At 34.1% G+C, this 25,591-nt stretch overlaps 1 protein-coding gene across 11 annotated transcripts in view; it reads right to left on the bottom strand.

The window, feature by feature from the left end:
* The window catches only part of LARP1B (La ribonucleoprotein 1B), a 130,896-nt gene that overhangs the window by 85,190 nt on the left and 20,115 nt on the right, over positions 1 to 25,591 (bottom strand). For 9 of the 11 annotated variants that reach the window (XR_008663349.1, XM_055317071.1, XM_055317073.1 and 6 more), the window contains exons 6-12: positions 24,385 to 24,528; positions 23,985 to 24,150; positions 20,526 to 20,670; positions 13,386 to 13,560; positions 8,331 to 8,503; positions 3,071 to 3,148; positions 69 to 434 (exon numbers count right to left, since the gene is read on the bottom strand). Coding sequence is in view for 10 of the 11 variants with exons in the window: in XM_055317071.1 (XP_055173046.1) it covers positions 69 to 434; positions 3,071 to 3,148; positions 8,331 to 8,503; positions 13,386 to 13,560; positions 20,526 to 20,670; positions 23,985 to 24,150; positions 24,385 to 24,528 (1,247 nt within the window). In the remaining variant the exon portion in view is untranslated. Of the gene's footprint in view, positions 1 to 68; positions 435 to 3,070; positions 3,149 to 8,330; positions 8,504 to 11,817; positions 12,811 to 13,385; positions 13,561 to 20,525; positions 20,671 to 23,984; positions 24,151 to 24,384; positions 24,529 to 25,591 lie in introns of those variants that run through there. The other 2 variants (XM_055317072.1, XM_055317082.1) reach the window with 2 other exon arrangements.

Genomic DNA, 25,591 nt, shown 5'->3' with positions numbered 1-25,591 from the left:
AAAATGCAGGGAACCAACATATATTTTAAAAACTGGTAACAGCAGAAATGTTAGCCACAAAAAATTACCTTTATGGCTGTGTGTTTGTTTTCATCTTCTCCCATCCATAGATCCTGTTCATAGTAATATAAGCCATCATTAATGACTTTAGCAAGTTCAGATGTAATTTTTGCCCGAGACATGTGGTTGCCTGTTCGATCTCCTCCAGGATGTTTTCTCATGTAAGGTGGTGTCTGAGTGACAATTAAAATCTTGTTTAAATCCTGGTCATCAATTTCATAATCTGAATCATTATCAGACCAATCCGTAAATGTGTTTTTTCGTCCTTCTATTTGTTCTATCTCTTCATCAAATAAAAAATCAAGCTCTTCTTGCTCTTGCTCATCTGAAGGATACAGCTGATTTGATGCCTCTTCAGGTAGAGATGATGATTCCTGATGGAAGAAAATGGCATTTTACTTATAAACAAATATTTCTGTCACTTTAAAAATAAACATCACATAATGATGTTACAAATTAGTATTATAAAGCCTGTAAGTCCAGCGACTAGCTAGCAGGCAAATTATGAAAGAAAATCAAGACAGTATTGTTCTGACCCAATAAATGCAAAGAATTTGCTAAACACTTAAGTTTAGCTAAACAAAAAACACAAAATTGAGTAAAAGGAGGATTAAAGAAAGACTCCTTTAAAATTAGAATGGTGGGATTCTGAGGTGGCTCAGCGGTTAGGCATCTCCTTTTGGCTCAGGGCTTGATCCCGCCGTCCTGGGATCGAGTCCCACATTGGGCTCCTTGCATGGAGCCTGCTTCTCCCTCTGCCTCTGTCTCTGCCTGCCTCTCTCTAGGTCTGTCTCTCATGAATGAATGAATAAATAAATAAAATCTTTAAAAAATAAAAATAAAATTAGAATGGTGCCTAAGTCCATCCATTTTAGCAGACCAACTCATCTTACAGATAAGGGGGAAAAAGGCTTAGAGATATGAAATGAATTTGTCCACAATTTCTGAATTAGTCAGGACTAGAACAATCAGGTTTTCTGACTTCCAAATTCAATAATCTTCCTAGTCTGAATCCTTGCAATTATATTAATGCCATTAGCTAGGTTTCCTAGCTAATCCCTCTGCCTAATCTTCACCCTCACTTACTGTGGCCTGGTTTTCCTATTAAATTTACCCTAACTTGCACTAAACTGTTGAACTTGACCCTTCCTGAAAAGATTAAAATTGCTTCCTATTAGATGACTTAACAAGTCCAAAACATTAGATCCTAGATCTTCTATAATCCAACCTAGTCTAGATTTACAAAATTCTTAACACAAAAAAAGACTTCTCAATGTCATTTTCCAAGGCCATTCTTTGACCAGTCCTTACCCTTCAGCAAATGCTAACTCTCTTCTGCCTAGAATAAAACAATCCCTCTCTCTCAGAATTTCTATTAATGCAGCATATAGTCATTCAGCCAATAATTATCTGGGTCCTCACTGTGAGCCAAGTACTGTTCAAGGAAAGGATATACAATAATAACTAGTAACTGCCCGGACAGAGCTAATACTCTAGTAACTGGAAGACAGTCCATGATGCTTTTACTTAAAAAAAAAAAAAAAAAAGTTTTAACACATTATGAATATATTTAAAAACAAAAACCATATACCTTTGTATTCACATTTGCAAGGACATGAAAAAAGTCTGAGAATAAACACTGAACTGTTAATAATGGTAAACCTTGGACAGAGTCTCTTTTTACTTTATATTAGTTATATTTAAATTTGTTTCAAACAAAAAATTTTTTCACTCATGAGGAAGAGACAAGAGATTTGAGGTTGAAGAGGACTTAACTGAGCATACTTGTAGTAATGATTCACAGTAAAGAAAAGAATAAATTCATATCAATATAAAAACAAGTATTATACTATCAGAAAAATCAGAAATTGTTCTGACTTTCTGGAAGGTAGAAAGCCAATGGGATTGGACTGATAATGAATAAGGCTAAAGGAAACAGCAACTTTGAATCCATATAAAGACAGACACTTGTTCCACTGAAGTCCTAGAAAGTTCTCAGATGGTAAGCAAAATGAGCAGGAACAGACTATGTGACAGCCATCAAAATGGATATTTGAGAAACCAACTATAGAATACAGCTAGAACAGTCCATCCAACACCCTTATCTGAGAATATGAAGTTATAAAATCTGCTCCTGACTTAAAGTCCAAGAATTGCTTTCTAAACAAAGATTTGCTAAGAGAGTGTTCATGGAAAGAAGCTGAACAAATCCTATTATTCTAAACTTCTAGAACAGGGTTATGGGGAAAATAAGCTAATTTTACCAATGAATATAGTACACTAAGGAATTCCATCTCCCAGAGAAAAGTACTGCTTTTATCAATTCTGGAGATCCAGAACTAGCATGACTATTCTCTGCCAAGGTCTAGAAGTCTAACAGGACTTTTACTCTTAACCAAAAGTGTGCACAATCACACCTCACATTCAGGAGAAAAGCTGTCTGGATGAGCAGATCTTCAAGGCCACAAAAGAAGTCCATACCAATTTATCAGTAACTAATATGAACCATCAACTAAAGATCACCACATATTAAGAAATAATCATAACCCTAGAAGAGGACTCAAAAAAAGGTGGAAATATCATAATACAGAATCTTTTTTAAGTCTCCAACTCCAGAAAAACAGTAGCCAGATGATAAATCAAACATCAGATAAAAAATACCAAAACTTGGAAGAAAAAAAAAAAAGAAAGAAACATAAGTTTTCCCCAAATAAAGGACATGAATATTCAACACAGTAAATGAAAACAAATCAACTCGAGTATATCATCTGAAATTTTAAGAGTGGGGATGAAGAAATAATCTTAAAACCTCAACAACAATAAAATCACCTGATACAAAAAAATCTAAAGGGACGAAATTTCACAAGAAAAAACTACCAAGGAAACAGTGGAAAAGCTTTTCAATTTCTAAAACTATCTCTGAACAGCTATACCCACTCTAGAATGTATATTTTTAAATGATCATTGTTTTTAATAAGTATGTTAGCAATGTTGTCATTAAGTAACCTACCTTAGCAGGTATCACTGAAATATCTAGGCCCCCAGAACCTATAGTCAAGTCAGCTTTCCTCCAAGCCAGATCTTTACTCTGTAATAGCAGAATACATTTCAGATCTTACTAATGGCACCAACAATCTTTGGCCATAAAACTGAAGGTCCTAGATTTTATATGATTCTCTTTCCACTATTAAAACCAGATGCAAAAACAAACAAACAAACAAATAAAAAAACAGATGCCAGACAGCCCAGGTGGCTCAGCGGTTTGGCCCTGCCTTTGGCCCAGGGTGTGATCCTGGAGACCTGGGATCAAGTCCCACATCGGGCTCCCTGCGTGGAGCCTGCTTCTCCCTCTGTCTGTGTCTCTGCCTCTATCTCTCATGAATAAACAAACAGAATATAAATAAGTAAGTAAATAAATACATACATACATACCTAGATGTCATTAGCAATTTTCTGGCCCCATATATCGCAATCCAGTATCTACCCTTCCAAAAACTCTTTTTTTTTTAATGGAGTCAAAGATGCTATTAATTTTAACAGGAATCATTATTTTGTTTTTAAAAATCAGAACAATTTTGCTTTATTAATTAGCACACTCCCTGAATTTAAGCCCCTTTAGAAAAAGAAATCAGTTTTGGAGAATTTTAAGTTGCTTGGCACCTAACTAGTCTTTGTATTAGTTTCTGGTACTTCGTAACTTTCCTCTGCCAGCTCCTGTAAGAAAGAGAAAATATTTCTTTTTTTTAATTTGAGAATAGTTGATACACAACGCTGCATTAGTTTCAGGTGTACAACATATCAATTCAACTAAGCTTTATGTTATGCGTGCTCACAAGTGTAGCAACCATCTGTCACCATAAAATGCTCTTACGATATCATTGGCTACATTCTCTATGTTGTATCTTTTATTAATATGATTTATTCATTCCATAACTGGAAGCTTTTATCTCCTTCTCCCTTCACCCATTTTGTCTATATCCCCTCATCCTCTGCCCTTCTGGGAAACATCAGTTTGTTCTCTGTATTTACAGGTCTGAGTCTGCTTTTTTTTCACTTTTTTATTTTGTTTTTTAGATTCCACCTGAGTGAAATCCAATAGTATTTGCCTTTTTCAGTTTGACTTATTTCACTTAGCATAATATCCCCAGATCCAAATGTCACAAATGACACGATCTCCATCCTGTTTTATGGCTAGTATTCCATTATATATGTATACCCTATCTTCTCTATCTATTCATCTATCAATGGACACTTAGGTTGCTTCCATATCTAGCCTATTGTATATAATACTGCAATAAACATTAGCATGTCTTTTTGAATTAATACTTTCATTTTCTTTGGGTAAATACTCAATAGTGGAATACCTGATCATATGGTAATTTTGATTTTTAAACTTTTTAAGGAAATTCCATACTATCTTCTGTGGCTGTATCAATTTATTCCCCTACCAACAGTATATTGAGTAGGAACCATTATTTTAAAAGAAATATTGAAATGTGGAGTTTTTCTAAAGTGAAGGAAAAAACAGAGATCTTGGAATAAATACAATACTATACAATCTTTGTCAATGATCCAGGACACTATCCTTTTGTTTTGTTTTTGTCAGGACATGGTCCTTATCCTCCCTAGCTATACAGCGATGTTATTTGCCATGATAAATATAGAAATTAAGTTCTTTAGAAAATCTTGTTTTGAGAAAGCTGCTATAGGTTTTTAAAAACTTATTTTTTATAATAAATTTATTTTTTATTGGTGTTCAATTTGCCAACATACAGAATAACACCCAGTGCTCATGCCGTCAAGTGCCCACTTCAGTGCCCGCCACCCAGCCGCCCTCGTCCCCTTCCACCACCCCAACTTCGTTTCCCAGAATTAGGAGTCTTCCATTTTCTGTCTCCCTTTCTGATATTTCCCACTTCTTTTTTCTCCTTTCCCCTTTATTCCCTTTCACTGTTTTTTATATTCCCCAAATGAATGAGACCATACAATCTTTGTCCTCCGATTGACTTACTTCACTCAGCATAATACCCTCCAGTTCCATCCACATCAAAGCAAATGGTGGGTATTTGTCATTTCTAATGGCTGAGAAATATTCCATTGTATACATAAACCACATCTTCTTTATCCATTCATCTTTCGATGGATACCGAGGCTCCTTCCACAGTTTGGCTATTGTGGACATTGCTGCTAGAAACATCGGGGTGCAGGTGTCCCGGCGTTTCATTGCATCTGTATCTTTGGGGTAAATCCCCAGCAGTGCAATTGCTGGGTCATAGGGCAGGTCTATTTTTAACTCTTTGAGGAACCTCCACACAGTTTTCCAGAGTGGCTGCACCAGTTCACATTCCCACCAACAGTGCAGGAGGGTTCCCTTTTCTCCGCATCCTCTCCAACATTTGTGGTTTCCGGCCTTGTTAATTTTCCCCATTCTCACTGGTGTGAGGTGGTATTTCATTGTGGTTTTGATTTGTATTTCCCTGATGGCAAGTGACGCAGAGCATTTTCTCATGTGCGTGTTGGCCATGTCTATGTCTTCCCCTGTGAGATTTCTGTTCATGTCTTTTGCCCATTTCATGATTGCATTGTTTTTCTTTGGTGTTGAGTTTAATAAGTTCTTTATAGATCTTGGAAACTAGCCCTTTATCTGATACGTCATTTGCAAATATCTTCTCCCATTCTGTAGATTGTCTTTTGAGTTTTGTTGACTGTATCCTTTGCTGTGCAAAAGCTTCTTATCTTGCTGAAGTCCCAATAGTTCATTTTTGCTTTTGTTTCTTTTGCCTTCGTGGATGTATCTTGCAAGAAGTTACTGTGGTTGAGTTCAAAAAGGGTGTTGCCTGTGTTCTCCTCTAGGATTTTGATGGAATCTTGTCTCACATTTAGATCTTTCATCCATTTTGAGTTTATCTTTGTGTATGGTGCAAGAGAGTGGTCTAGTTTCATTCTTTTGCATGTGGATGTCCAATTTTCCCAGCACCGTTTATTTTTTTTTAATTTTTATTTATTTATGATAGTCACAGAGAGAGAGAGAGAGAGAGAGAGAGAGAGAGAGAGGCAGAAGGAGAAGCAGGCTCCATGCACCAGGAGCCCGACGTGGGACTCGATCCCGGGTCTCCAGGATCGCGCCCCGGGCCAAAGGCAGGCGCCAAACCGCTGCGCCACCCAGGGATCCCCCCAGCACCGTTTATTGAAGAGACTGTCTTTCTTCCAATGGATAGTCTTTCCTCCTTTGTCGAATATTAGTGACCATAAAGTTCAGGGTCCACTTCTGGGTTCTCTGTTCTGTTCCATTGACCTATGTGTCTGTTTTTGTGCCAGTACCACACTGTCTTGATGACCACAGCTTTGTAGTACAACCTGAAATCTGGCATTGTGATGCCCCAGCTATGGTTTTCTTTTTTAAAATTCCCCTGGCTGTTCGGGGTCTTTTCTGATTCCACACAAATCTTAAGATGATTTGTTCTAACTCTCTGAAGAAAGTCCATGGTATTTTGATAGGGATTGCATTAAATCTGTCAATTGCCCTGGGTAACATTGACATTTTCACAATATTAATTGTTCCAATCCATGAGCATGGAATATTTTTCCATCTCTTTGTGTCTTCCTCAATTTCTTTCAGAAGTGTTCTATAGTTTTTAGGGTATAGATCCTTAAAAAGACTTATTATCTTTATTTTTAAATTTTTTAGAGAGAGAGAGAGAGCATAAGTAGGGGGAGGAATGGGGAGGGAGCATGAGGGAAGTGAAGATAATCTCAAGCAGACTCTGTGCTGAGTCCCACATGGGACTGGATCTGGCCACCCTGAGATCATGACTTAAGCCAAAACCAAGAGTTGGACACTTACCCATTGAACCACCCAGATGTCCCCTCCGAAAGGGGGTAAAAATAGTAAGAACCACCTCTTTTAACATTTAAATACACCATGCTTAGCCACCACTGCTAATTAAAATTTGATTTTAGGGTTTTGATTAGGGTCTTCCAAACTCAGCATTCCTGACCTGTTAGGCATGATAATTCTTTGTTTTGGGGAAAGGGGGGGTGCACTGTAGGATGTTTAGCAGGATCTTTGGCCTACACTCACAAAATGCAATAGCACTCCCCCAGCTTTAACAACGAAAAATGTTTCCAGACATTGCCAAATACCCCAATGAAGCAAAATTTCATCACTCCATTCCTCCAGTAGAGAATCACTCTTAAATCCCTTCATGCTTCCCTTCTTCATGCTGTGATGCTAAGGATAAAGAGCCTTATTTATAATATTCTTCAATCTGATAGTCTTCTTTATCCTTCCCAATTCCAGGTCCTATTATTTTCAGTGACCTTACCTTCTCCTTACAGAGCTTACTTTCAATATTTGAATCATTGGAGTACCACTCTTTCCGCATTTATTTGTGGTAAACTTTTTACTTTGAGCTAATAGTACATTCATATACAGTTGCAACAAACAGAAAACTTACAATTTTTTTTTTACCGTTTCTCTCAATAGTAACATCTTAAAGTATATAGCACAATATTACAAACAACATATACACTGAAATGTGAAATAATCCATTAATCTTACTGAAATCTCCCATTATTTGTACTTATTTATGGTTTGGATCAGAGCAATTTTTAGCACATTTGAAATTTTGTGTATCCAAACATGAGTCAAAAATACAGCAGTTCTGCCATCAAGAATCTCTCCTGTGGTTTCATAACATCTCACTCCCTCATGCACCCTTATCAATTTTTTCCTTTCTCAGCATACATAAAAATCACCAAAACACATATATACCTGATTTGTACCCTTTATAAATAATAAGGTCACAAATAATAACAAACTGGTAATACAAATTCACAATTTATAAAGATTGTCAGCTTTAAAAAATTTGAATTTAGTCACAAGTAAAAAGACCATGTCAAAATATTCTTAAATCATTTTTTTTTTAAGATTTTATTTTTTCATGAGAGACATGGAGAGAGGCAGAGACACAGGCAGAGGGAGAAGCAGGCTCCATGCAAGGAGCCCGATGTGGGACTCAAACCCAGGAATCCGGGATCACTCCCTGAGCCAAAGGCAGGCGCCCAACCACTGAGCCACTCAGGCGTCCCAAGATAAATTTTTTAACTTACTTTCAACTACTGAGTAAACTGTTTTTACTTATGGCCGATGGATCCAATTTTTACAATTTTTTAAACTTTTCCAAATTGTATATATTTACTTGACAAACAAAATACACTGGCCTTACTACAGGAATGTACTACACTTCACTTGGTTTATAACAATTTACCTTCAATTTCACTGGAGATGGACGATGTCTCTTTTTTACTTCTATCCAAGGTTCTGAGTCCAAGTCAGGCAAGCTAGTAGACAAACCTCTAGACATTGCTTGAAGATTACTTGTTTCAGTATTTTTCTTTGGGTTCAGCAGACTTCCAATTCTTGGAGAATTTGGGGCAGATTCTAAAATTTTAAGTTAGTACTTAGTTAAAACAATGGTTTTCTTACTGATAAAATACTTCATTTTCTTTACTTGGGCTTGATTTTTTTTTCAACAAAAACATGATCAATCAAATCTCAATTACAATTTTTCCAAAGACTTTCAAACCTGAAAAGATGTAATGTAAGATGTATCTGAGGGAAGCCAATGAATAATAGATAAAAGAAATGTCACCAACTCTTACACAGATCACATTCATTTAAACTTCTTAAGCGTATCAACTGAGTCACTAACTGTGATAATACATCTAATTTAGGAGTTAATTCCCTGTGAAATCTTAAAATCTATCAATTATAATGAAATTACAGAATCTCAAACACTATTAAGCCATAGAGTAAATGCATATTTTATTCAAGGCAGTATCAGTCCTTTACTGTTCTGTTATAATCTATAGTAAGGCAGTCATTATTCATACTTTTCTTATTTCCTTTGCTTAAAGAGTTTTACCTAAATGCAGTGTACCCACTTAGCTCATATTGGATACTATAAAGAACAGAATGTCACATTATTAAACTGCAGTGCCCTGGGCACCTGGGTGTCTCAGTCATTTAAGGGTCTGTGTCTCCCTTCAGCTCAGGTCAGGAATTCCACATCAGGCTCCCTGCCCAGTGGGGAGTCTGCTTCTCCCTCTACCCCTTCCCCCATGCTCCTTCTGTCTCTCTCAAAAAATAAAAACCTTTAATGAAACAATTTACATTGCCCTGGCCATAAAATTTAAAACATTTTTTAAAACTCTGATGGAATTAAAAATGCTTTTCTCCACACTATATAATCAAAATAAATGCATGCTCTATAAATAAAATCCTAATCACTTTAAAAATTTTTTAAAAGTCAAAAGAATACTTATTTTAAGTTATAATGCAATATGTACTTCCTTTGGACAAAATGTTTTAAGTACAAATACTCTAATAAAATTCTAAACATCATTTAATTTAGTCCAAAAGTCAGTTACTTGAAAATATTGCAAAGGTTGAATATTACATATAGAAAGCTGATATAAATCAACAGAAACAATTCTTTTATTTACTAAATGAAAATGGAAAGGCACATTCCAGGAGTTTGGGTTTGAGAAGCATATTCCAAGATTTTACTCTCATCTACTACATGCTAGAATCAAATAAGTTATTATCCTCTCCATGAACACAGTTAGATCCAGGATTCAAATATCAAATGACTATATTACTTTTTTTAAAGAATACATTGCTTCATAACAGAAAAGACTCTAAAACTGCATTGTCCAGTATGTAGCCACTGGTCATATGGAGTTAATGAGCACTTGAAACAGGAGTAGTCCTAAAATGTGCTAGTAAGTGTAAGTAAGGTACATATCAGATTTCAAAAAAAAAAATCTAAAAATATAAAATGGATCTTTTTTTATATTGTTAATTAATATAAAATTTTTATATTAATGTTACAATATTTGGCTATATTAAAATATTTTAAGTGTCATTAAAATTAGTTTCATTTGTTTTATGACTTTTCAGGCTTTAAAATTATTAGGGTTACATGTGCAGCAAACATTGTATTTTTATTGGACATTGCAGCTTACAACTTTCTTAGTTAACAGTACATATATTATCAATTGATCCACAGAGGTAGTACCAGTGAAATGCTAGACTTGGGCTGCAAGTATTAATATTAAAGTTATAGGAATGGGAAAACATTAAATAGCAGAAAACCCTATTTCTAATACTATAAATCACCTATGCTCATGCAGTAAAAATAGACTAAGAACCACCACCCTAGCAAGTGCGAGAATTAACTAAATTACTACGCATAGTTCACAAATAAATTATAAGAGCACCACCTGGCACATGGAAGGGAAAATCAGTTAAATACTATTTTTAACACAGAAATTTAATCTTTAAATGCCTACTTAAGTTTATTATATAATCATCTCTAAATACTCTCTAAGCTTGAAAGTTTCTACCATGAACTCAACAGTTTTACTATATCCACAACATGTGCTTATAAATTAAATGACATCAAAATACCAAAGAATTTGGGTAAGACAATAGAATTTAGAATAGTCTGAGTTTTTAAAGGGAAATATTCACCTTGTAATTACTTATAATTACCACATTATTTCTTTTCTTTTACAATGAAAAGACTTCAAACATTATGTGTACAAATTTTAAAGGTAATGGTAAAGCCCTAATCTTCCAAGAACAAATGAATATTACTTGGATGACTTGACATTAAACTTACAGATAAAAATTTAAATGCATACTTTGACACTTAAAGGTTCTAATTTGTGAAAACATAGAAAAAATTTTATCTTTGCTGTTTTCATTAATTGAAAATTGTCAACATCACTCTCCAGAGGTAAATCACCATATATATTCCATGATTATCTATCTAATTTGACTTCTTTATCCACTGTGAAACCAGGTAATTATATAGATTGCTTCAAAAGGATTAAATACTTTATGTGTAGCACATTCAGGAATACTTCTGTAACTTTTCAAAGGAAATTCCACAGCTTACTCAAAAATCATTAAGGATCCTTCTACACATTTTTCAAAGAACCAAAAGCAATACCAAAAACCCCAAGATGGTCAGGTACCTCTCTCAATTTTGATGAATGAAATCCTTTTACTTAAAGAGTTGATACTATAATACTATATCCACAGAACTGTAAAACCTAAATTTTAAAATTAACATCTTACCATTCCCATAATCAACATTTTCTGGTGCATTGAGGTCCTCTGTTCAGTGCAAAGGTGAACTCATGTTACACAATTCAACCTCCATAGAGGGAAAAATAGACATTTTAATTTCTTTGATGAAAAAAAAAACAAAAATGTTTAAATATCTAACCATATAAATCCCTCATAAAATATACATCAATGGTTATGTTTTTGAAGTTTAAAGTCTTCTCATCAGAGAGAGAGGATATAGATAAAATTTCTTTACCTAAAGGTACAGATAAACACCATCTACATTTCCTATTCCTACATCCATTTCAAATTTTTGGTGACATAATTCTCTCTAATGAATTTAGGACCTAAAGCTTTCTCATCAGAGGGTAACTATTAAGGGCAGAAATTCATGGAAAAGGCTGAATTTACGTATTTATTCCTATGGTGTAATGTGAATCTGTGTAATTCTACGAACATTCTTTCTATATACCTTCATTATCCATCTAATTACAGATCTATAATCTAAAGAATCTAAGAACTTTGACATTTAAATATACAGTGATTTGTTTTGATAATATGTATGATGTGTAAATTAGTGTATATTTAAAAAACACAAAATGTACAAGACATTGTGATTTTATTCTTGCAAATTTTATTAATAATGCATAAATGGTAAAATGAACAGGCATCACCAAGTTAACTGACCTACCTTAGCTAACCTGTGAAAAAAGTATTTTCTATTTTTATCTAACCCACCTAATGCCTGTTCATAAGCAGGTTAAAAATGTCATCTTGGACCCCAAATTTACACAAATAAATTAATCTAACTCATACAATCAGACATTAAGTCTTTAAGAAAACCTAAAAAATATCACTTTTCTTCAACTTTTAAAACATCTGCCCAAGTTGCTTGCTAAGGTTAGAGGTACAGAGGGCTGACAATCAAAGGAACACTAAATAAAAATATCTGTCAGACTGTCCATCGGTACTTTATTGATGGCAGGTCTCACATCACGTACTGGTGTATAAAAAATATATTTTGAGGAGTTTAGAAAAAAAAATAGTCTTGTTTATTTCTCAAATTTCTTATCCTTCAATGTCCACATTAACACATCGTATAGTCCATGTGAAGTAAGATGACAACATGGGAGCTGTACACTGTACACTACACAGAAGAGCAAATCAAATAGCAAAGGACCTAACAATCTGGGAAATGCCACTCGTGCCTCTCTAGGTTTGCTTTATTGATTGGGACACAGGTACACAAGTCTGGAAGGATAAGACAGTATCTTGCAATATTCCCAGAATGATAATTAACTTTCCCACCGTAAATAAAAGTAGCACATGCAGCTCAGGCTAATTACACACAAATGGGTGGCTCCTATAAAAACCACTGCAGTCCTCTGGTCTCTCTCCTCATCATCACAAAGGCGTTTATCTCCAGTGTAGTGGTGGCCCAACCTCCTCCACAAGGAGTCGGGAGTAGACATTCTTGCACAGCAGTAAGTCTGGTCGCTTTCATTTCTGCAGCACGATTTGTTCCAATGTTTATAATATTTCAGTGAGTCACCTATTCCTCTGCATATTCGATCAAATGACATCCAAGCATCAGTAGATCATCACCCTGACTGAAAAAAGTTTAAGCACACACATTTTTTTCCCAAGAGGGAATGTCTTAAAAATGATCCAGGAAAATAATTCTTAATATTAAAGCAGTTTTTGGGAATTCTAATCACCATCAATCCTTTAACCTATAATAACTTCATAACAGTACCCCAATGCTGCTTTTGAATATAGGTCATCCCATCTTTACAAGATTGAAGCACACTAGTAACAAAATTAAAGTCAGCCCCACTCTTGAGTCTTAAGACTTTTAAACTACTTTAGACTACACCAATCTTCTAAGTGGAAACCGACACAACATATCTATAATCATCTAGTAAAATTAAGATAGGTATAAATTCCACACATGACAAAGTACACAATTTAAGAATAGGGCAGAGCTTTACCCATTATTCTTAAATCCCTTTGTAACTTATGGCTCTGAGGGGTGGGGGCAAAATGAATAGAATTTAGAGCATCAAAAGTCATTTAGTTATCTTTTAATTTTTCTATAGAATCTAAATAAACTTTTTTAAAGGATAGGCAAATTGGACAAAATAACCCACCATTACACTGCTTGCTCTAGAAGAAAAGCTGTTACCTGTATGTGAACAAAAGGCTTGGCCTGGTACAAACTCTGGGCAATCAATCAGTTGAGAGAAGTCTGTTTGTGGCACGCTACGTGGAGGAGGGCCTGGAATTGGCCACTTTTCTGGTTCTATCTTTTTTCTCATTTTCTCATCCACAATTTCCACTTCTGTGCTATCTTTCAGTGCCTATAAATAGATATTTTGATCTATTAAAGAACTATCATTCAAAAAACTGTAATTGTACATACTATACTTCTAATAACCTAAAAAAATTTTAATTTGACATTAGCAGAAATTATCACAGTGAATGTTTCAAAAATATCAATGAATTAATTACTTAGAACAAATCTTTAAAGCATTTGCCCCTGTGATAGGTAACAGGCATCCTCACATAACATGCAACAGATAACTTTGTTTTCACAACAGAATAGGATTATTACATCAACTAGAAGCAAACTACTTTTACCATAATTTACTTCCAGTTTTATTCTCTCATATTTCCTTTTATCTTACCTTAATACCACCAAATAAAATTAACTCTATTTTAATAATTATCACCATTACTTAAAAGACAAGAAATACACATACACATTCCTGACAATACCCTATAATGTACACAGAGAGGAAACTGAGGCTCAAATAGATAAAGGACCTTGATAAAAATCACAGACTGCATATGAGGCAATACTAGGACTCATATAATATACTGACCACCACTAAAACTCTTAGCCACTGGCTATAGTGCTTCGCAAAATAAATATGCTATAATTTAATGATAAAATAAAACTAGAAAAAAACCCCCTCAAAATAAGATTTATTGATCTGAATTCTACCTGAAATTCAAGGGTACTCACCTCTTAAAAATTAAATCAGGAAAAATATAAATATAAAAACTGAACATATATATTTGTTATTTTATAAAAGTTAAAACTCACCATATTTTAGTGGAAGAACATATATATGCATTACTTTTTACAGGTGTATGCCCCCCTTAGTATAGTACTCAGTTTGCAAGTTATATTTTCTGTAACTGGACAGTACTTTAAAATTATTAAAATTTATTTTTTCTTTTATTTTTAAGATTTTATTTGTTCATGAGAGACACAGAGAGAGGCATAGACATAGTCAGAGGGAGAAGGAGGCTCCACGCAGGGAGCCTGATGTGGGACTCCATCCCGGGACTCCAGGATCACGCCCTGAGCCAAAGGCAGACGCTTAACCACAAAACCACCCAGGCATCCCTAAAAATTATTTTAAAACAAATTTGGATGGGAATCAGGATACTCTGAAAAAAATAGTCTGAAATACGGAATAAAGGAATTAAGGAAGAAACCTATGATAAGGGGTTTGAATTGGTGATAGCTATAATTTTTTCTAATATATATTTCCTGGTTTTATCTACTGAACATTCTAGAAACAATGACACCCTAGTAGCAAACCCTGGTATACCCAGGATCCAGATCCTCACCACAACATGGATGAATTTCAAAAACTACCAATGAAAAAGTCAGGAGACAGAAGAATCCCATTAACTCAAATGCATACAAATAAAACAGATAAAATTAATCTACGCTAATATAATCAGAAAAGTGGTTTGGAATGGAGCAGAGGGTTGCGGGAGGAGCAGGACCAACTGACTAGGAAGGGCCATTAAGGAAGTCCTTAGAGTAATGGGCTAGATCTTTCTGAGGGCAGGCTTATACAATTTCGAAATTCAATGAACACCTAAGACTCCTGCATTTTACATACACCTGAATTAAAAAAAAAATCTTTGAAACTTTCCTATTGTTTCCAATTTTTCAGAACAGTGTTTGGAAAAAGAATGCCAATATGTTGATAGAATATGGAGCAAGTGAAACATTCAGTGGTGGTACTTTTAACTGGTTCAGTAATTTGGAAAAAATGTTTAGCAGTTATTTACAAAAACTGAGTGTAGGTATTTATCCTATTACCCATCATTTCAAAGGAAAATAAGTGCATGTGACCATCAAAAAATATGTACAATAATGTTCACAACAGTACTACAGATTTAAACTGGAAAGAATCCATGTATCTATAAATAGCACCATGGAGAAGTATATTGTTTTATATTCATATAATGAAGTACTGTCCCAACATGGATAATGAACAACTGTTACACACCAAAAACATGGATAAACCTCACAGAAGTGATAAGGACAAGTCAGATATAGAAGAGTACACATACTGATTAGATGAAATTGAAAAACAAATGAGAGCTCTGAGGAGCAATTACCCTTGAGGAGAACAGTGGTACAGGCTAGGAGAGGGCAAAATGGAACTTTCTGGGACACTGTAAATGTTCTCTATCTTAATCTAGGAGGCAATTACACAACTATATACATTGAAAAAAGTCATCTGTGATCCTATAATTTCTAATATACAGTGTACAAATCATGTCTCAATGTAAAAAAAATTGAGTGGGGAAAAAAACCAAAGTTGTTTACATATGACTACTAAATAATATATGCTATTTTTTTTTTTTTAGAAAAAGGGCATAATAAGATATGTAGTATAACATGTACTAATCTCAGGAGAAATAACACATAAAAAAGAAGTAACACTGATTGTTACCAAGAAAAGCTTAACTAGTTCACTGTTTGGGAAAGATGAGAAGGAAATTTGTCACTACATACCCTCTGAATTTTAAATCACAGGGAATTTATTCCCTATTGAAAATGTTCAGGAAGAAAATAAAGAGAACAGAACTTAATGTTGTGATTTGGACCTTCAAGACATCACACAAAAATTATATTTTATACAAAATTAAGAAAAAGATCTAGACAAAACAAGAGTTTTATTTAAACCAAACCATGATTATCTTGAACTCCTAAACAATGAGTTATAGTATTCAATTACTATCTCTGGGGGAGCCTGGGTGGCTCAGTGGTTGAGATCGAGTCCCACATCGGTCTCCTCACAGGGAGTCTGCTTCTCCCTTTACTTATGTTTCTTCCTCTCGGTCTCATGAATAAATAAATAAAATCTTTAAAAAAAAATTCTGGATACCTGAAAGCTTTTCTAATTATTAATTTAGGTCCTTTTCTTAGTGGTATTTATTACTATGAACAACCACCAATGTTAGAATATACAGATAATGTATTCCTAGTTCCTGTCCTATGCCTCATACTAAAAGAAAAGATTTCCAAGTGCAAAGACTTAGAGATAAGTCAGAGACACACAGATTGAGGAACCATAGTCAGTCAATTTGGAAAATAGTTTCAGATGAGAATAGTATGAATAGCTTAAGAGCCTTATAAATATTATATTAATTACTTCTCTTAAGGCCTTATACTCTATTTTAAGTATTATTTGCCCTATTTTAACAATGAGAAAACAAGCATGAAAAAGTAACTTAGTTATACAACTGATTAGCTACAGATCAAGGATTAATTGAATATTTTTTTAAAAAAGGAAGTCACGAATAGCTCTCAGCTGTGGAGCAAAAATCAAGAATGCAGTAAATTGGATCTACCATATGATCCAGCAATTCCACTTCTGTGTATACACCCAAAGAAAATGAAAACAGATTCTGGAGAGATATCTGCATGCCTACGTTTACTGCAACATTATTCACAGTAGCTAAGATGGGGGAAACAAACTAAATGCCCAACAACAGATGAAGAGCGGCATGCAGGCATGCATGCAAGCATACACACACACACACACACACACACACACACACACACATCAGATATATCCATATATATCTATGTATCAGAATATTATTCAGCCATGAGTTAGGAGAACATCTTGCCATTTGCAACATGGATGGACCTTATGGACATTATGCTAAATGTGGTAAGTCAGAGGAAGACAAATACTATATGATATCACTTATATGTGGAATCTTAAAAAGTTAAACTTAAAGAAAAAAAGTTAAATGGTGGTTACCAAGAAACAGCAGGTGGGGGGATAAGACTGATGTTTTTTAAGAGGACTAACTTGCGACAAGTAGTGAATAATCCAAAGAGATTTCACGCACAGTACAATGACTACAGACAATACTGTATTATAATTATGTGATAAATATCACTATAATAGCAATCATTTAACGCTACATATATATCAATGTAAAAAACAAAAGCACATACAGGAAGCTGAAAATGAATGGGAAGAAACAGATTCAGTAAGATTGGATGTGTAGAAAACCTCAACCAAGGCAGATAGGGGTGTGAAATAAAATTGCTTCTTTTGAGGGTTTTTCAAGAAAGAAAAGACTTGAGCATATTAAAATACATATAACAAAAAGCTGATAGAATTGAAAAGAAGAACCATAAAAAGGAGTCAACAATAGAAGGGCATCCTTGAAGACAAACAATAATAGCAAATTCTTATTTAGGGCTTACTATGTGTGCCAGATACTATATCATTACACATTTCATCTAGACAGCCCTATGAAGTATGTACTGTTACCATTTCCACTTTACCGAAGTCTCAGGACAATGCACAAAGTCACAAAACTACAAGGATGTGTATGCAGGTTCTCAAGTCCATGCTCTCAATATGCTTATATTGCAAAGCCCAATGAAACCTGAGATTCTTAACAGAAAAATGACAACTTCCCCACTGTAACAAACAGTGGTGTAAAATGAATATTAAGTGAATGTAGACCTATGCTGTTCTAAATCACTGTGCTTGGGACGCCTGGGTGGCTCAGTGGTTGTGTGCCAGCCTTCAGCTCAGGTCATGATCCTGGGATCCAGGATCAAGTCCCTCATTGGGCTCCCTGCGAGTAGCCTGCTTCTCTCCCTCTGCCTGTGTCTCTGCCCCTCTCTCTCTCTGTGTCTCTCATGAATAAATAAATGAATCTTTTTAAAAAAAATAAATAAATCACTGTGCTTATGTATTTCTGTATTTCAATTTTTTTTTTTTTTTATTTATGATAGTCACACAGAGAGAGAGAGGCAGAGAGAGAAGCAGGCTCCATGCACCGGGAGCCCGACGCGGGATTCGATCCCGGGTCTCCAGGATCGCGCCCTGGGCCAAAGGCAGGTGCCAAACCGCTGCGCCACCCAGGGATCCCGTATTTCTGTATTTCATAGAAACACAGTAATTCTAACCATAATAGTAACACAAAAGTTCTTTTAAATATCTCATCCCTAATGCTTTAAGTTATAAGGAAACAGATAATCAATAACCTAAAACTTATGCCTGAGGACTTAATGGAAATACCAAAAGACCAAAAAAGCATACAATAATGAAATTACAACAGATTCCTAAAGAAATACAGAGTAGGGGAAATCAGTAACAAATTCATGAAAAATGACAACTGAGGTAGATTTTTGCTATAGGAGAGATGACAGAAGTAGTTAATAAACTCATTCTACTATGAATATAATAACATTTTTCTGAAGACTAAGCTTTGCAGGAAAAAACTAAGTTTTCTTCAAATTATAGTATAAAGAAACTTTTAGATGTTTTCTTTAAATAAACAAATGTTATAATGGCAGTACTTGACGTAATTTCTTTCATAAGACAAAAACTCAATTACACATTAACAAATAGCAAATCACTAGTTTATATTGTTTTTGAAATCTTGAATCTTCCTGTAGCTAGTTTTTAAATCATGGAGCACATAGGTTTAAAAAAAATTGCTAGAAATCAAAGAAGTCTGTTAAGAAAATAAAAATATGAGTCCAAACCTGGGAAAAAATATTTGTAAAATACAAAGGACTTGTATCCAGAGGAACTCTTACAATTATAAGAAAACAAACATGCCATTAAAAATAGGCAAAATATGTGGATCTTTTCAACAAAAAAAGGTACACCGATGGTAATTAACACAGAAAAAAAAGGTGCTCAGCATCATTATTCATTAGGGAAATGCAAATTAATACCATAATGAGGGACACCTGGGTGGCTCAGTGATTGGGCCTCTGCCTTCAGCTCAGGGCATGATCCTGGAGACCCTGGATCAAGTCCAACATCGGGCTCCCTGCATGGAGCCTGCTTCTCCCTCTGCCTATGTCTCGGCCTCTCTCTGTATGTCTCTCATAAATAAATAAATAAAATCTTTAAAAAAAAAAAAAACCACAATGAGAAACTACTACATATATATTATTCCAAAAAACTGATAATACTAAGTGCTGATAAGGCTATATAACAAATGCAACTCATGCAAAATGGTCAAACCCACTTTGGATATCTTTCTTACAGTTAATATACTTAAAATACATGCCAGCAATCACAATCCTCAATATTTACCCAACAAAAATGGAAACATACACCATACTAAGACCTTTCTGCTTTACTCATAATCTCTAAAAACTGGAAACAATCTAAATGTCTATCAACCAATGAATGGATAAACTGTGGTATATCCATACAGTAGAATACTAATCAACAATAAGAACGAACGAACTACTGATAATGTACATGAATAAATCTCAAAAGCAGTATGCTGAGTGAAAGAAATCAGAAATAAAAGTCAACAAACTACATACAAACATGTAACTATTTTTTTTTGGAAAAATCAAAACTAAAGGGACAAAAATCAGATCAGTGCTTTCAGGGGTTATGTATGGGAAAAGGGATTGGCTACACAGGGGCACAAGAATGTAGGTCCAGCAAAACTATAGTAAAAGGGAAAATTTGATTAAATGTATACAGGGAACAGAAAACCAAAAATGTTCAAAGCATTTCTACAACAGTGCAGACAAAAAAATTAATAAAAGCATTAGAATACAAGTGGAAAGACTATTTCAAATTAGCCTTTCTACAGCTCAGGAAGAATTCTCAGTATTTTAATGAATAGAAATATATGCTATTTTGCAGCAACCCAAGAAGACTAACGGACCTAGAAGATCCAAGTTTGAAGGATCAGGTTAAAAACAGGTGGAAACATCATTAATGAACACCATGAGGGGTTTTCCAAGGTTAGACATTTTTTTTTAAATGAGGAAAAATTTTATTTTTACATTTATCATTTATAGTATCCTTAATTCTTGTGTGTACATGCTTTATAAAATGAAAAAAAGCCATGAGATGTAGTCTAAGCCTTAGGCAACTACAGATGATTTTTGCATTTTGCCCTTAAGGTTTTTAATATACTTTTCAGAGCAGTTTTAGGTTCACCACAAAATTGAATGTAACTGTTTTGTTTTGTAACTGTTTTGTAAACAAATAATTACCTCTAAAATGAGATTAAGGTTTGTAGTGAGAGCCTGAACACGGTGGAAACCAGCAATCAGGGAAATAGGCAAGAAACCTTGTTCATCCATCTTTCTCCTAAGAAAGAAGTCCCGCTCTAAATTTTCTATACTGAAGTAATATTCACTGAAAAAAAGAAACATAAACAAAAAGAAATGAACATAAGTTTAAGTCATTTATTCAAAAGGATATAAAATATCTATAGCTTATATATCAATGGCTTTAAAATTATTTTATTAATAACATAAAGATTAAATACAACTGAGATATATAGGGTAAATACAAGAAGGAGCAAAACCCTACTGAGTTAATAATTTCTTATCCATGAGTAGCAAGAAATTTAGAATACTGATTCTCTTCCAAAAACCTAACATTAGGTAAAACTGATCTAAGTAGAAGTATAAAGAATTAACCAGCATTTTACTTTAAAATAATTCAGTAACTGATTTTTTTAAATGAGTCAATTAAGTGAAAATTCTCATTAAAAGTTATTTTAACTAGCTTCACTTAAACACTAAATAATGACTAAACACATCAACAGATTCCCTTCCAACTTTTTCCCTATCACTATGCAGAACATTAGTTTTGGAAGTATCCTTTGTCAAGTTTATGGAGTAGATTACAGTTTCTGTTTTGTTTTTCAAATTGATAGGGTACTGACATTGTTTACTATTTCTGAATCCTAACAATCAGCACAATGCTGAGTAAAAAATTAGTGACTACAGAAGCACAGATATACACACAATCAATTATATATTTGTAAGATCTCCCTTTTTCTTTGATGGAGAGAACTATAAAAGACATTAAGAATAAACAGAATATATAGCTAAATAGGAATATCTATTGTACTATGAGGTACATGGAGGTAAAAATACAGAAAAAGGTCAAATACCTTAATCTTCTCTAGGAAAGTACCGTGAAAAATGTAAATGAAAAAAACTGCATAATCAATAACTACAAGTTCCAAGACACAAAGATAATACATATATATTTAATAATGGCATTTGAGAAACACATTTAAAATTACAGCCTCCATAAAGAATAATAGGATTCTAGAGAGACCAAGAGGACAAATGGGGGGAAATGCAGAAAAGAATACAAAAGAAATACATGACATCAATGATAATATGGCCTATAGGTTAATAATCCTATAATGCTTCCAAATCAAACAGTTTTCAAAGATCAGTGGCAAATCATGAGAAAGTACACCAGATCATATACTTTGGTGTTAATGCTGGGTGACTAAAGATATCCTTGAAACATTTAGGTGAAATTCTAACTTTGAAAAAATAATCACCCATAAATGAGAAATGACTTTAAGCTACTTTTCACTGGGAGAAAAAAGTCTTAGTTTAGAAATGTAAATACGTCATTTCTTTATACTCAGATATTTATCCGACTATCAAAGCTCCCCTTAGATGAGTGAAATATTACTGACATCTCACTAACACCAGTAAATCATTTACTCATCTTAAACACTGAAGAAAAAAACGTTAAGAAAAAAAATTCTGATTTTGTTATACCTAAAAAAAGCCCTTTTCACAGTGCCTGGCATGTGGTGGGCACATAATACATGTGTTCTAATTTTTGTGACACTTCAAAAGTCCTGATTTTCACAGGCCTGACATAGTAGGCACAAAATACATATGCTTAAATTCTAAATTTTCACAAATTATGACATTTAATTTAATCACTAATTAAAACTGTTCTTACACAAAACTTCTCAATCATCCTATTACCTACAGTATATATGTCTTTAAACTTCTAACGGGATACAAACTACTCATCCCTAAATCTGAATGCCAGAAGAGACTCTCCTGGCTAGAAATCATCAAGATCTTAAATTTTTAATATTCTGACACCAAAAATGACAAATTATCAATATGTTTTTCAGTTAAATAATCTTAAAAACTCAATCATCCATAATAGTTTTAAGCGTCTTCAAAATACATTTAGCACAATTTTCCACAAATGCAAGGAAGTTTTTTACTAACTTCTCAAAGAGAAAAAATGTAAACCCTAATCAATGAGCCTACGAGAAACCTCAAAGATAACAAAGATAAAAAGCATGACTCCTCAAATCCAGAAGTCCACTAATCAAAGAATGATTAATAGTAAAGAGCCTTTCTAAACCTGCTCTCTAACATCTGCCAAAAACCCTACTGCTAAAACAATAACCAAAAAAGGAGTCATGCCCAATGTTGTGTCTGACATTTTATTCAGTGTCCTAGGGGACATTATCATGTCCTACCTTAGAAGCTCTGGATTCTACACTGCATGATCAGAAACTTTGTCAACACTGAAGTAGTTCTGCTCCTCCCTCACTTGTATGAGCACACTGGAGGCCGATTATCCTGACATGGAGTTGCATATCCACTGTCAGGTCTCAGAAGGGACCTGGCAGTAAGAGTTACAAAAAAGACAGGAATAGTGGTTTGAAGTTGATAGCCACATGCCAGGCACTTTCTGCCCATAAAAAGGCCCTTTTCTTCAGTGTTTGCGTCAACTGTAACAGAAGAAGCAAGAACAAAATAAGCAAGCTGCTTCATATTGTATGTAAGCCAATCAAATCCACCAAGAAGGCATCCCAGGAAGATGCCTGGATGATGCTGATGAAAAAATTATTTTCTAGTAACAGAGTAGAGTCAGTTTTCTTTCTTAAATAAAGGCAGATGTTTTTAAGATGCTTACAACCCTTTCAAAACTAGGCTTTTTCGGCACTTTTTAAGAATAAAAAAAAGTCAAATTTCAGCAAACAGGTTATGCAAATCACTTGGGGACATTTTTTCACCACTGTATAAACACACTATATAAATATGCAAAACATTCTATACAATACTAATGTGTACAAGGGTTATTTTTTCTTAAAGACAATAGAATATTCTAACTTCAACTTCAGTATTCAGAAGGCAACCATTATGAGAAGTAGAGTAAAAAGTCTGAACTACAAAAGATGTAGTTCCCTTTCAATATGTGTCACAAAGAAAACTTAGAATTCTGAAATCATTTGCTAAGAAAGTAAAATATATAACCATATTTTGCCATTTATGTTCACTTGCAAATTTCAATATAAACGTATATTTGCAAATAAGAAATCAGGCTTTGTTCAACTTCATATATATATATATATATATATATATACATATCGCAGTTTTATATTTACCCACTCATCTACTACCACGACAATATCCTTTCAACTAATATCCCTTAAACAGAGAAATACCTGAACAGTAGACAAAGCGGGCATCTTATATAACACAACATGAACCAATGTAAGTTTTTTAAAAATATTTCATATATTTTACTAACATTTTCTAGAAAACATATAACACAAAATTCTTCCAATTTTACTAATAAACAGCTTAGAAAATGTATTATAATAACATCACTATCAATGATGTTAAAGTTTGATGTTACTATCCCATCTATGTCTGACTTACATTTGGCGTTTTATATACTCTTTAAGCAATGCTTCTTCCACAGGATACACCTGTACACCTGTACCATCATCATAGTAATACATCATACTGGTATTAAGTTCTGTTTGAAATGGCTGATCAGTCCTTTCACCATGTTCTCGATAACCATATGAGTAATCGAAGTTCACTTGATGTGAGTAAAGAAAAAAGAAAAATGATTACAAATTAAAAAAAAGAGAGAGAAATAGTCCATATAAAGAAAAATCCAAAGTATTTCAACGGATAACAAATATAACACTATCTTTACTATCAGACCAAAAAAAAAAAATCAGTTAAAACATTATATGGAATAGGGGAAAATTAAAAGGACTTGCACACTTTTTCAAACTTCATCTAATTTAACAAAAAATTAATGTCCTACGTCGAGGATTTCCTCTGCCTCGTCCTCTTCCCCGTCCTCGGCCTCTTCCTCGGCCTCTAAAGGAACCTCGGATATTGCCACCCTCACTTCTCACACTGGAAACTTCATCTTGATCGTCTCTCTTTTCTCTATCACGCCTCCAACCTTTTAAAAACAAAATTATTTTTATACATTCCAATCTGCAACGGTGAATAATATGATTATTTTTATGAAAACATGGAAACTATCCCCTCCACACTTTGTAACTGGTTGTTAGACCAGGCATTCTTCAGATAGATACAAATTTAAGAGATTTCATAGGAATTTGTCAAAATGTCCCCAGCATAAAAGGCCTACAATAATATCGACGTATAAAGAAGACATTCTAATAAGTAAAATAACATAATAAAAAGATAAAGAGGTTCTTTGTTAAAATGGTACTGTTGAAGATTCAAGGAGTTCTAAAACAACTGACTTTGCATTATACAAAAATTAAAAGTAACTTTTTATAAAATGTTTAAGGAGCAGTTGTCTCAATTTAAGTAAAAGACATTCCTTTTAAAGATAAAAGGAAATGAAAACACAAAACAAACTAGAAGAGGGACACCTGGGTGGCTCAGTCAGTTAAGCGTCTGCCTTCAGCTCAGGTCATGATCTCAGGGTCCAGGAAACGAGCCCCCTGAGTCGGGCATTCCCTCCCCCTCTACCCCTTCCTCCTGCTTGTGATGGCACTCTCTCAAATAAAATCTTAAAAAATAATGGAAAATATCTGTAGTACAATATAGGAATTATATCCAGGATATATATACAATGCATCAGTGCACACACACACATAAACATAGTAACTCAATGGGAAAAAATGGCTAAAAGACAGGTACACAAACAGGTATGCAAATGGACCATAAATATAGAAAGTGGCATTCAGCCTCAGTGGTCATGAGAAATGAAAATTAAGACAGAGAAATGAAAATTAACACAGAGTATTAAGATAGGTTGACAAAATTTTAAGGTCCTATGATATCAAAGACTGACCAAGACAGAAAAAGGTTGAACACTGTATACCATTAGCAAGAGCAAAGCCAGGCACATCCACTTTGAAAAACAATTTGGAAAAATCAAATAAATTTGAAGGTACATATATCCTAGAGACCAAGGTTTTTCAACCTTGGCACTGTTGACATTGTAAGCCAGATAGTGTAGGGAGATGGAGGATGTTTAGCATCATCCA

The sequence above is a fragment of the Nyctereutes procyonoides genome, unplaced genomic scaffold, assembly GCF_905146905.1.
Source record: "Nyctereutes procyonoides isolate TBG_1078 unplaced genomic scaffold, NYPRO_anot_genome, whole genome shotgun sequence".
Lineage (NCBI taxonomy): Eukaryota > Metazoa > Chordata > Mammalia > Carnivora > Canidae > Nyctereutes > Nyctereutes procyonoides.
Note: the sequence above shows the minus strand (reverse complement) of the source record. Positions and strands in the feature narration are given on the sequence as shown.